This window comes from Chaetodon auriga, chromosome 7, assembly GCF_051107435.1.
Source record: "Chaetodon auriga isolate fChaAug3 chromosome 7, fChaAug3.hap1, whole genome shotgun sequence".
Classification (NCBI taxonomy): domain Eukaryota; kingdom Metazoa; phylum Chordata; class Actinopteri; order Chaetodontiformes; family Chaetodontidae; genus Chaetodon; species Chaetodon auriga.
Window position 1 is genome coordinate 4,352,210 of NC_135080.1, and position 12,256 is coordinate 4,364,465.

The 12,256-nt window shown below is 42.4% G+C and overlaps 1 protein-coding gene across 2 annotated transcripts; it reads left to right on the top strand.

Annotated features, from left to right (window-relative positions):
* The first annotated feature begins 268 nt into the window (after positions 1-268).
* On the top strand, positions 269-10,154 carry cep126 (centrosomal protein 126). Of its 2 annotated transcripts, XM_076734258.1 has the most exons (11): positions 269-638; positions 790-909; positions 2,117-2,262; positions 2,361-2,469; positions 2,664-2,835; positions 4,761-6,735; positions 7,824-7,942; positions 8,310-8,379; positions 8,739-8,948; positions 9,087-9,151; positions 9,244-10,154. In XM_076734258.1, exons 1-11 carry the CDS (start codon positions 604-606, stop codon positions 9,325-9,327), a joined length of 3,105 nt encoding a protein of 1,034 aa, XP_076590373.1. In that variant the 5' UTR covers positions 269-603; the 3' UTR covers positions 9,328-10,154. The 2 variants fall into 2 exon arrangements, with proteins under 2 accessions (XP_076590373.1, XP_076590374.1); XM_076734259.1 differs by lacking the exons at positions 9,087-9,151; positions 9,244-10,154 and having other exon boundaries at positions 8,310-8,384; positions 8,636-8,749.
* The last annotated feature ends 2,102 nt before the right edge of the window (positions 10,155-12,256 follow it).

Consider the following 12,256-nt stretch of genomic DNA (forward strand, 5'->3'; position numbering starts at 1 on the left):
ACTGATTATTAGCTTACTCGGGATCTGGGACTTTGAATATTAAAACGTGCTGTCATACACGCAGTCTTTTCCTGAGTTGTTTTTTTAACTTAACCCACCTGTTTTTGCTTTGGTTGTGTTTTATTCAGCTCTTTGATTTCATCTATGCTCTTTTGTTGAGAAGGTAAATATCCCGACACTTCCGGGTGTACCTGAAGGTGGCATGCATGTACTGAGCCGCGCGCCCTCTGCTGGATATATTGAGTACAACAAACACGATTCTCGTTGTCAAGGAACTGCGTCCCCGGTTGCTATCATGGAGGGACTGTACACAGACTCAAGTCAAACAGCTTGAAAAGTGACAATTTAGCCGGATTATTTCTCACTTTTTTTAAAAACCACCAAAGAGCCCGTCAGGAGATGTGGAAGTGGATTTGGACATTTTCTTTGCAAGTCTGTCTTCGCCCTGAAAATGGTTGAATGAGTTTGAACGGAGTAACGTTCCCGCTGACGTGAGCTTAAAAGCACACGAACGAGCCGAGCTAGAAGCTAACGTTAGCACCTTCGCTGAGAGCTGAACCTGAATGTCTGCCCGGTGTCTGCAAGTATCAGCAGCCTCGGAGGATGCAATTTCTTCAAGACGACTTCTTCTACCACTCGTATCCTCTAAATGTTATCCTGTAGAGGTGCAAATGCAGTTACGCTCTGATTGACAAAACCTGTATGTAACCAACCTGTAAGTCAGATACATTCAGGTGACACTTATCCACACATGCCGTGAAACTGCTCTTCTTAACCGCCCACTGTCAGAAATTCAAGGCTGGGAGCTGATGGAGGCCTCGAGGATGAGAAACAACTTTTGTTTGAGGAGCAGAAGTTATGCAGAGCCCGAGCTCGCAAGTTTTCATCGGAAACCAACCGACGCAGGAAGTCAGTTTTAGTGTTTAATAATGATGCATTTAGGGTTTTTTTTATTGGGGCACCTGTAGGACGTCTCAGTCCACGTTGCTGTCTGCATTCTGCAGCCCAAATCTGCCCAGAAGATCCACTTATTTGAGAGCTAAAAGTAGCGTCTTTCATTTCTTCCTGGAAGCAGATGCCGCTTCGCTGGTGTGTGCGCCTCCTGGACAGGCAGCTTACGGGTCTGTCCTCGGCTTAGCACCTTTGAGGGATGGATTGTGTTGACAGGATTTTGCAGTCTATACCTGGAAATAGATCTGTCGGCCCAGCGGGTAACTGTGGGCCAACAGATCTAGTGACTGAAGCGTCACCTCTCTGACGACTAAGCTGAGAAGTTCAGCCCCACACGAGGCTCAGGTCCAAACACAGATATTAATAACCTGCTAAAGTTGTGTTTCCATAGGCTAAAAGTGAGTGTTCCTGCTTTTAAACTAAGAGCTTGAAAGAGCAAGTTAACGCAAGGATAGCTGTCGGAGGAGCTCAGGTTAACTGTGTAATATCAGACACATCAGCACACTGATGCTGGTAACCAGTATACTGCCTGAGGACATTATTGCTTTTACACATTTTTCGTTTAGAAATATTAATTGGTATCAAACTAGCAGAAGTGCACCTGCCAAAAAAATCTTTGATTGTAAAGCAATGCAGTATTTGCTTGTTTCCTTTCAATGTAAACAATGCAGAGTAATTAGATACAAGTCTCCATATTTCAGTCATAAGGACTCATGTGCCACCTCGTCATGATGCATGATTGTCTTTGCCTTAATAATCTCAAACTTAATTCCATATTATTCAAAAGATTGGAGTGACAGCTCCAATGAGATGCATGTAAGATATTAGGTAATAAATATCAGATGAAAAAGTATATTTTTCATATATATGTGTTAAGTATAAACTGGAGCTGTTTTTTTTGGTTCTCAACACTGTTAAAAAATGTGCACTGCTCCTGTTGACATTAATTACCACACCATTTTAACCTATTAAACTGAACTTGATTGACCTTGCTGATGTAACTCTGTGACCCCAGTAGTGAGTGGTAGTTTTAATTTATTAATGACTGTGTTGAAAACATAGCTGGAGGAACAGACTCAGGTTTCTGTATCTAAACATGACCAGTCCACATTTAATCAGTAAAAATGTCCCTCAGGTTCATGCTCTGCTCTTTGTTGTGGCTCAGGGCTTTGGACCAAAGACAGAAGCAGTGGGACTTGCAGGAGCAACAGCTGAGACAGAACATCCTACAGCAACGCAGACAGCGAGTGCAGGATGCAACAGAGCGCTTCCAAAGAGCCCATCTACCTCCGTCTCAGAGATTCAGACTACGTTAGTGATCTGTCTTACATATGCCTTTTAAAACTGAGAAATTAAGCACACAGTCTTGACACATTTCGTTTTGTGTGTTCTCCCTTATGGTGTTTTAGCATGGAGAAGAAATGTCCCAGATATTGAAGATGCACTGAATCAAATTCGAGGCACTTTGAGTTCATGCAAGCGGGAGTCCTCTTTCTTGTCCAGCAACTCTAACATTAGGTAAAAAAAAAAAAAATCAAATTAATAATTATATTGTTCTCATGTGTCCTACATGGTAGCCCCATCACTGCTGATTGATTAAGACCTCATACTCCTGCTATATATTGGATTTGTAGTATATTGTACATGTGGCTTTTTTTTAAAGGCTGAAGAAGTCATACATTTTGTTTATATTTTTCTGCTTTCTCTTAAAGAATCTGCACTCCGTCTCCTAAGCCTCCCACAGTTTCTAAACCTTCCCACTGCCAAGCACTCTCTGCTGTGGAGGCCTACACCAAACTGCTTCAGGAGAAGAGCGTGACTTGCTTTAAGACACTTCAACACACTGAAAAGACACAAGAGAAGCAACATGATCACAGTCCACAGGTATGGTGATTATGTCATTTGGGTGTCCAGGAAGCAAAATGTTTTGCTTGCGTTCTCACCAAGAGGTGTCATTTCACCCTTGTTTAGATTTTAAAGATATTAGAATTTTTACACAGAAAGTTATATCACTATTATATAGCCACACTAATTAGGAGTACTCGTCTTGCTTCTGCATTTGGACAGCTTTCCTGTACTTATACCATTAGAAATACTCTACACTCAAACACTGATCTGTTAAAAAATGAGCTGCATCAGTGATGCAGAGTATGGCGTCAAAAATCAGCTGAAGTTTAATTACCTATTTTCAGTGTGTAAACCTACTTGTGTTAGTAACAGTAACAATACTGTTACAAAAATACGCTGTAGTATGACCCCTCCACACCCCGATTTTAAACCTGCAGTAAGCGATTTTGGGGCCACTGGGGGCAGCATAAACAAGTCTTGAACACAACATTGACATATCATCACTTTTAAAGTGATATTGCAAACTTAGAGTTGCTTATTCACACATCCAGGCGGTACAGAGCAACATTATCACTCATTTTGGGTCGTGTTTGAGGGAAATATCTCACACTGTCATCTCATACATTGTTATTAAAAAATTTTGATCATAGCCACTTTAATCATCCATCTGTCAATCAAGCTGTTTTCTACACTTAATCTGTGTGTCTCATATCTTGACGGAAACTGCATAATTACACCGTATGCTCTCATGACTGGATGATATATTGAATCTGGGCACACTTTAATATACTGTATACATTTACATGTTTCAGATGAAGAACTGGGCTTCAAATATTGAGGCCTCCAGTGTGGTGTATGGTGAAAAGTATGTTGATAGAATCCATGCATTGATTAGCTTAATCACCAGACATTAGCATAACTAGTGTATTTTACACTGTGATTAGGATATCAGGCAGTCCAAATGCACGTTTCTGTATCGCACCCTGCACAAACAGACCCCTAGGGGGCACTAGTGTGACATAAGTCCTGTCTTGCACCAGGAATACCCCTCTTGGCTGCCACAAACTTCAGCACCCTCTGGTGTGTGCAACTAGGCATTTCAAAAAAGCCTTGTATTTGAAACATAAATTTGCATTTGTGAAAAATGTCCATCTCCTTCAATGGAACGGCACAGGGCAGAGGCCTTCAGTCGACAGGCTTGAACGAGTCTCTCTGCTTGCTCAGAAAAGTACCTGAGTATTTACATGAAATATCAGACTCATCCTTGGAATATCAGTATAATGTATATTACAGACACGCTGATCCACCATCCCAAAGGAGAGGACAGTCACACCAACCTTTGTTCACAGATATGTCCAGTTTATTCAGTGTTCAACATGCCAAACAGGGTGTCACTTCAAACATTTTACAGTGAAGCTGCTGTTTTGTCACAGCTTTACTGTATCAGCTGTGTTAACACTCTGGCATACAGTGCACCTTTATGTCACACACCTGATCGTACCCACTAAACAGACCGGAGTCTGAACCCTGTTATTGACCAGGGTGGCTTTCCAGGTGTGTTTACCTATTCGTTTACACGTTTAATCACTTTTAATCGCTTTTGTGTTTCACTTGATAGAATTTTTGCCATGAACTTAAGTTATGTTGCACATTTTACGTGTGTTGACCAATGAAAAGATACAGTGACGGAGTTGTTATCACATCTGAGAAATAATCTCTGAAAAGTTTTTTTTTACTCTGTGAGATTCAAGTGTTGAAATGCACTTTTAGACAGACGACTGGTTCATCAGCTCTAAAGCCCTCGATTTCTCTTTTCCAATCTCTCCCCATTTCTCTCTCAGACACAAACATTTTTATTTTAGATCTGCGGTCCATCTGTAGATATAGACAGTATAGAAAATGTAAGTCACATTATTTTCTTCCACTCATCACCTCTCTTTTCCCATATTCCCGTATTTCAGGACAACCATCTGTCTGATTGCTGTAATTCTGAAAGCCTTTCAAGTAAGGACAGTTTGGAGAATGAGGAGCCCAGTACCGGCATAAAAAATCTGCAGTATTCCTATTCATCATTATTGTTCAACTCAGAGAAGCCCCATCCGGACCCGAGAAAGCAAAATGATTTGTTTCCAGCATCAGACCTAACTTCTCCCTCAGCGATGATGCTTCTTGGTGATGACTTACCCCAATCAAGAAAACTGCATGAGCCCAAGCAGATAAAACAAGAGGACTCTGAAGGGCCTGGCAGTAATATACGCACTTCTAAATCTTCTTGGGGGTTCACATCTTTTGAGCAAACGCCTAAAAGAGAGAGTCAGTCTTCTCTGCACAACTGCAATTTATTAACTCTTTGTGAAATTGCTAGTGCAGACCCTGAGCACTTTGAGGTAAACTCCCAACAAAACAGTCCCATTGACAACGTCACTGTTACAGATGGAGCTGCTCACTGCAACACTGCACTTCAGCCTTCATGTACGAAACAAGAGGCTCTGTTGGATCTCAGGCAGCAGAGGGTCTATGATGACAGACAATTAAAATATCCACCAGCTCCAGAAATCCTTTTGCCTGCCAAAAATGGCAACAGGAAAGACATTTTGTTTGGAGCTCCCCCTAAGCCAAATATTTTCTTAAACGATAGCACAGCAGATAATGCCTCACAAGAAGGAACTCTTCAGCAGACGGGACAAGAAATCCACTATCTGTCATTCCAGAAAGAGCCTGCTGCTTCCATAAACAACCTGAATAAGGTTTCGAGCTCAGAGCCCAACACAGAGAAGCCCATTAATACGACATCCGTGCAACACGCATGCTTGTCTAACCTTCAGTCAGACACACTGAAGTGCCTTAAGAATCCTGAGGAGGAAGTACAAAAATTACCTGTTTCAGCTGGGACATCACATTCAGTGTGTGAAGTCAGATTCATTAAAGGAATCCTTAAAAAACAGTCCAAATATATGTCAGGAGATAGAACTTGTGTGCATGGCTCAGGACATTTGATTTTTGCAAAACAAGTAGCTTTAGCAATCAGAGATAGCGTTGAATTGACCAGGGCAAAAGCTAAGGATGTGGAGGGCAACAACGCCATCAAGAAGAAGCTGCGTTGGTTTGATGAGGTACATGAGGACAAAGAGGACAAAAAGTATGACATGATGAATCAGATGAAAAGCAAGTCTTCCAGTCTTTGTCAGTCAAGTAGTAACTCAGAGGACCACCAGCTAAGTCTCGCCACAGTCTCAGGGGCTTCCAGGCCTGGACCCAGCATGACCTTTCCAGCCTCCACTGGTTATCACTTTACAAAAGCGTGGGCAGATGTTGGGGTTCAAGTCAGCTTGCCACAGGAAGGAGCAGATGAGGTCAAGGTGCCATGGAGCAGCACCAGGACCGCTGGCCCCAAGGTCCCTCGGAGGGAGCGCTCTGCCAAAGCTGGAGCGGGTCCTGTTTCCTCCCGGACTAGAAAGGGCACTGTCATACGACCTCAATCTGCCACCGAGGTGAGTCAGATTGCCAAAACCCAAGGGAAGATCATGGCGCCCCGCCCACCTCCTGGGATGGAATCGGTGGAAGAGAAGACGCAGCACATCACTAAGACTCCATATGGCATGGATCATACAAGTGTCAACTGTAAACAAGCTGTGGATGTAGAACAGGCCCTGCACAAGAACATCTCAGAGGGCTTTTTCTCACCTTACACACATCATGAAATCAGAACAGATAGTACTGTTATGTACACACCACTGCCACCCTCGTATACCTGCCCTGTCTCAGAGGGCAGCACGAAGCGCGCGCCCAGCTCAGGTCAACAGGAAGCTCAGGGCTGCATTAGAAGAAGAGGGATGGTGTACAGTGAAAAAGGCCTCTGTTTAGATTGCACTCCCACAGATGAGGAGATCTCACAGCTCTGGCACGGTGTCTGCAGTGCTTTAGCCACGAAGGAAGGTAATGTATATTTTGGCTGACAGCCCTTCACACAGCTTAGGCCTGGTTTGCCTGTGCAGAGATGTGTCAGTTAGATTTCCATGCTATTTCCCTCAGGCTTATTTGTTTCTAAGCATCGGCCATCAGACTTCAAATTTCAAGTGCTGGCTTTATCCTTAACGTAGAATTACAAGCCCAGTGACCCTGTGAATCTGTCCATTTATCTGTAACTGTCCTCACATATAAACACATTGAAAGGAAAATGCAATGAATGAGCTGCATGATGTTTGTGTGACTGCCAGTTTGCAATTTGCTGCCAAGTTGCATAAGATTCCCAAGAGGCCCGTTTTCACTGGAAGGCTTTTTTTTCACAATGTTCATCAACTTGCCACGTCTCTCTGTGGCAATTAGTGTTTACCACTATTTATGTATTACCAATATATTGAAATTGATTCATACAATAACTGACACACTGTTTTCTCACACCGTCTTATGTTTTGATATTGAAAAGTCAAGTCTTGATTACTTATCCTCAGGAAAGAAGTCAGTAATATCTAATAATAAAAGAGGGCTGAGTTGACCTGAAAAACCTTCTTCCTCACAGAGGCCTGTTGTTTGACTTGCCTCAAGCCCTTGCCAACTTGTCCCATGTTGCCATCAACTGTTATAGTCTTGTCAGCAGGGTCAAAGCAGTCACTTCTTTCTTAGCCCCTTCTCCTGGTGAGATCAGACGTTGCATCTTAACCACACTTGTTAAACTTCACAAAACAGAGAATAACAACAACAGTTAGAGCGCAGTGTTATGAAGTGGTGTCTTTTCTTGTATTCTGCATTTTAGGTCCCAAACTAATCGACGCTGTTTTCTCAGCTTTCAGGTGTGCTCTCTCCATTTCACAAACCTCAGTCGACAGTGTGCCTCTCTGCAATATTACAGTTATTTTTTAATGTGTTTGTTTTGCTCCATTTATTCTGTACCGCTTTGGAAAAATGCTGCACGTATGAAGTTCTCATTCACCACCAGTTCACATTATCGTTTATGTTCAGGTCGTTATTTTTTAAAATTTTATTTCTCTTATTTTAATGATTTCAACAAATGCACCTTCTCTCAGCAAAAGCCAAGCTCAGGAGGCAAGCCCCGGAGAGTGGGCGGGCTGTGAGGAAACCCTGCGTGGAGCCGAGCAGACAGCCTCCTGGCTCAGGGAACACAAGGTTTCCTCAGCCCTCTCAGGTACATGCATGCAGTTGCCCTGTGGGAAGGAAGAGTGAGAGTAATTACTTAAGATCAGTAAATGGGTGTGTGTTTGAACTTGTTGAATCAATTTTGTAGGCCCTTTCATGCTGTCCTTGGTTTTGCGTAAAAACAGTCCATGCCTCTCAAGACAGGACTTTCCTGATGGACTTGAGTTGTCGGTGTTTTGTAAAAAATAAGCATTGATGCATAATGTTTGTCTTTACAGCTTGCTCTTCACGTCATTGTGCCTTATGCTTATGCTCACCCAGACTTTTTGCAGCATGCTATAGGCTACATAAATATTATTCAGGGTTAATCTAAGATATGAATGTCTTAACATGTGTTTATTTTTTTTTATGTGTAGCCAACAAAACAAACCACTGAGCCAGTCAGACCATTTTCCGGCACTTACAACATGGCCTTTCCAGATGAAGGTATTGTGTTCACGGTGTGTCTGTGTTTAGGTTTATAATAGAGTTAAAACTAATTTTTAATCTCTATAAACAGCAGTATCATAAAATTATTGTCTTCTGTCAAGTTCAAATTTTTTAAGAGTTCTTTGCTGCATGTTTATTATTTAATGTATAACCAAAAATTCTTAGCAGTACTGTGAAAAAAAAAGACTATTCCGAGCCTTTGCCATCATTTAAGCAGTACAACAGGGGCATCAGAAATGTAGAAAGACAACAGCACAGCCGTATTTTGCACAGAAATTCACAAAAAACAACAATGAAAGTCAAGTGAGAACAGCTGAGACAGCATGCCTGTGATGAGACTTTGCCTGTGCTCTCAGGTTTGGAGAGTGCAGCCCAGTTACACCTGGCTGAAGTACGTGCCGAAGGCCTCCTGGAAGAAAGGGATACTGTGGCTGCCATGGAAACAACCCAGACACAGAGGCCTGGCACGGTGCAGCAGCGCAGCCAACAGCAGGGACTCACCACCATTTCCTTGGAAGAGCAGAAAATCCTCCTCTCTCTGGACAGACTCAACCGCCAGCTGTTCTGTAAGCACTGTGTCAAGGCTTATTGCATTAGAACTGCCAGAACTGATCAACTAGATTGTTGAGATCTGCACAGAACAGAAAAATTGCTAAGCTGTCATTTCACTGCAGAATAACCACTCGTACTGTTACTGGTTGTAGGTGTGCGGGAACATATAGGGGGGAATACTGGCACGCGTGGCCTCGTACTTATTGATGGACCCTCTGTAAGTATGAATTTTTAAGGGATTCATTCCTTGTCTCAGCCCATAGGGTGACTGTTGAACTTGTTTTATTTACCTTCTTTTGTTGTTTTCAGACGAGGGAAGTGAAAGTCACAAACCATCACAAGCACCGTGCGTCCTCAACTAACAGCCACTCTCGATCCCAGAAGAAACTCTGACCTAAAGCACGTGTGGTCCACAGTGTCCTTTTCTCCCATCAGTGCATTGTCCCTGCCCTGCATCAAACTGTATAACCAACCACTTTATATCCTGTAAAGTGCGTTTAGTCTGCTTTAAAGCAAAATATGCACAGAGTGACTTCAAGACCCAAGAGATCAGCGGCAATTGGAATGTAGAGACAATAAAACATATCAGCAAAATTAGATAAAACAATTTTGAAGACATTGGCTTGAAATTATTTTTGTATTTTCGCCATCAGCTTGCACAACAACACGCTGTCTCAAAGAACCTTTTTAGCTCTTGGTGAGCCACTTACTGTTAAACAGTCAATTTCTAAGTGCCTATGAAACTGATACTGATACATTTCGTTTTTATTTCACAAATGAAAAAATGCCCCTCTTATGATTTTCGTATGGACAGAATTGCCTGCAAAATATACATATATGTAAGATTCGTTTTTATTTTCAAAGCAGTCTTACTCTGTGTTTACTTTATATAGTAATTTGGTGGAAACTATTTTGAGAGCACATGGTTGGTGAGCTGAATAAAGCTTGTCAACGTACTGATAAATTGACTGGTTACAGTGTCTTTGGCAGTGTTAGTGTTTCCTCAACGATGCGTAGCACAGTCAATAAATGGATTGAGGATCGGAAATGGTCTATAGAGAGAAGTGTCGTAATGTTGAAGGTGTGTTTGTCTTGCTTTGATGGCTGTAGAAAGGATGATTATGTCTTGTGCTGTAGACACAACCTACTGGCTCAACAAGGTGAGCCTCAGCCAGAGGGCTTCCAGCCTTCTGTTGCAATTGCATCTACCCACAACATAACTCTTGTTTTCATGGAATTATTGTCCTTAAATAGGCATAACATCAGTAGACTGAAGTCTATATTCATTTTAGCTTTCTAGATAATAAATGAAATGGTTGTTAATTAAATGTTTCTCTATCTCCGTTGCCAAAAATATAGGTGCATCAGAGAAAAAAGCTGCGGGGATTGTTGATGTGAGTTTGGTTGCCCCTCCTTCACCAGCGTGTCTGGTTTTGTCCCGCTGTCAGCCTGTTAGGACTTGCTCCAAGAGGTGGAGGAAGCAAACTCATTTGAAGAGTCAGGTTCCCATCGGTGGTGAAACTTTTTTGGTTTAACTGCAGGTTTGTGGTTCTATGCATTGCATACATGCATTCTTGAGTGTTTCAACAAGGAGCTGTAAACACTGATGTTGACTGTGTGTGAATGACTGTGGCATCTCCCTGCCATGTAGAGTCATGCTTCACCTCCTTGTTATCTTACACCAAACCTGACAATTGATACGGAGAGAAAGTATGCCCAGCTTTGCTGTATGATGATGCCTGCAGCAGCAGAACCTCTTTGTCGAGTTGTGTTTAAAGAGATTCACTAGAAAAGGGGACAAAAGATGCCTACTGGTTACTTGAGGAGGGAAATTGATGTTACATCTAAGCCAATGGGCGTAAGGTCATTGGAGAGGAAAAACACTGACTATCTGATAGGTCAGTGCTGATATTTAACTTATATAAGTGTCACTGAATGAAAAATGTGTCCAGTAAAAAGAACCAACCCCACCAAATGACCAGGCCCCATCTGAACTGCATTTCAGAACAATGTATTTGTTAAAAAAAAAGCACCCTGTTCGTTAATTCGATGCCCTTCACTTGCATCCCTGAGTTAATAAGTGTGGCTGCACGTGCACAGATAAACAAAACGGTACAATCATGCACAGTGAGAGTTTATCTGTGCAAACTGTCTGCACAGCACTGACCAAACCTTTACCCAGAAAACTCTACCGCAGGTTGTCTCTGAAATCTGTTCCCTTTAGCCTCCTGCTGTTAATGTTCAGAGTCATTATACCACACAATGGTGAGCTTAATGACATTTAAGCCTTAACCAGCACAACACCCAGAAACTCAACAAGAAAGGGCAAGAGTGCTGAAAATAAGGGAAGACAAGAGGCAAGTTCAAGCTCGTGCTCTGGTCGGTTGTGTTTGTCATGTTTTGTTACAGTCCATTTAACATGCAATGAATGAGTGTCTGGTCTGGCTCAGTTTCTGTAAAACTGAATAACTAGATGGACGCACGAAGGAACATACTGACTGGATAGTAGGTTACAGCTTTGTTTAGAAATATTGCATATGAAGACAATACTGAAATGAATCTCAACTTTTTCAAACTGGTTTGTTTTTACTGTCATAAAACAATTCACACATTCTGTGCTTGCAAAAAATATCCATCAAACAAAGAGCACAGGTTTAACAGGCCCAAAATGTTTGAAGAAAATCAATCAAAGGAATGATTTATGAATCAAATCAATTCATAAATCTGACAAATATGAAAACACTAAAGCGAACATTCAATAGCTTATGTCCATTGTGGTCCATATTATGCTTGAGAAATTCATTTTGAGGGGATGGCAAACAGAAAGGGGTGTGTGTGTGTCTGTGTGTGTGTGTCTGTGTGAGTGAGTGAGTGAGTGAGTGAGTGTGAGTGTGTGTGAGAGAGAGAGAGAGAGAGAGAGAGACTAAGCTTGCCTGTTCATTATGATCTATACCAATAGGCTGCATGTACCCATTGAAGACTGTAGGGGGTACTCAAGCTCCCATCTGCCCATCTGACTGTAGCAACACCGTGCGTCACTATGTCCGATAATAACACCAGACCAAAGCGTTTTAAACAGGGAGGACTGATGTCGCCGCCTGCCCCCCCCCCCCCCACCACCACCACTTCGGATTGATTCAGTTAAACACAGCCCGGGAAGTCGTTTCTGCTGATATTCCGCAGCATCCAACCAAATCCCAGAGACTGAGTGGCTTCAGAAGGACGAAGAGATGCTCAGCAAAGTGACCAAACTCTGCCAAGTGGGTGGTCCCCTCAGGGCTGCCGGGACACTGCAGTCCATCTCTTTAATGTGTCTGAGTGC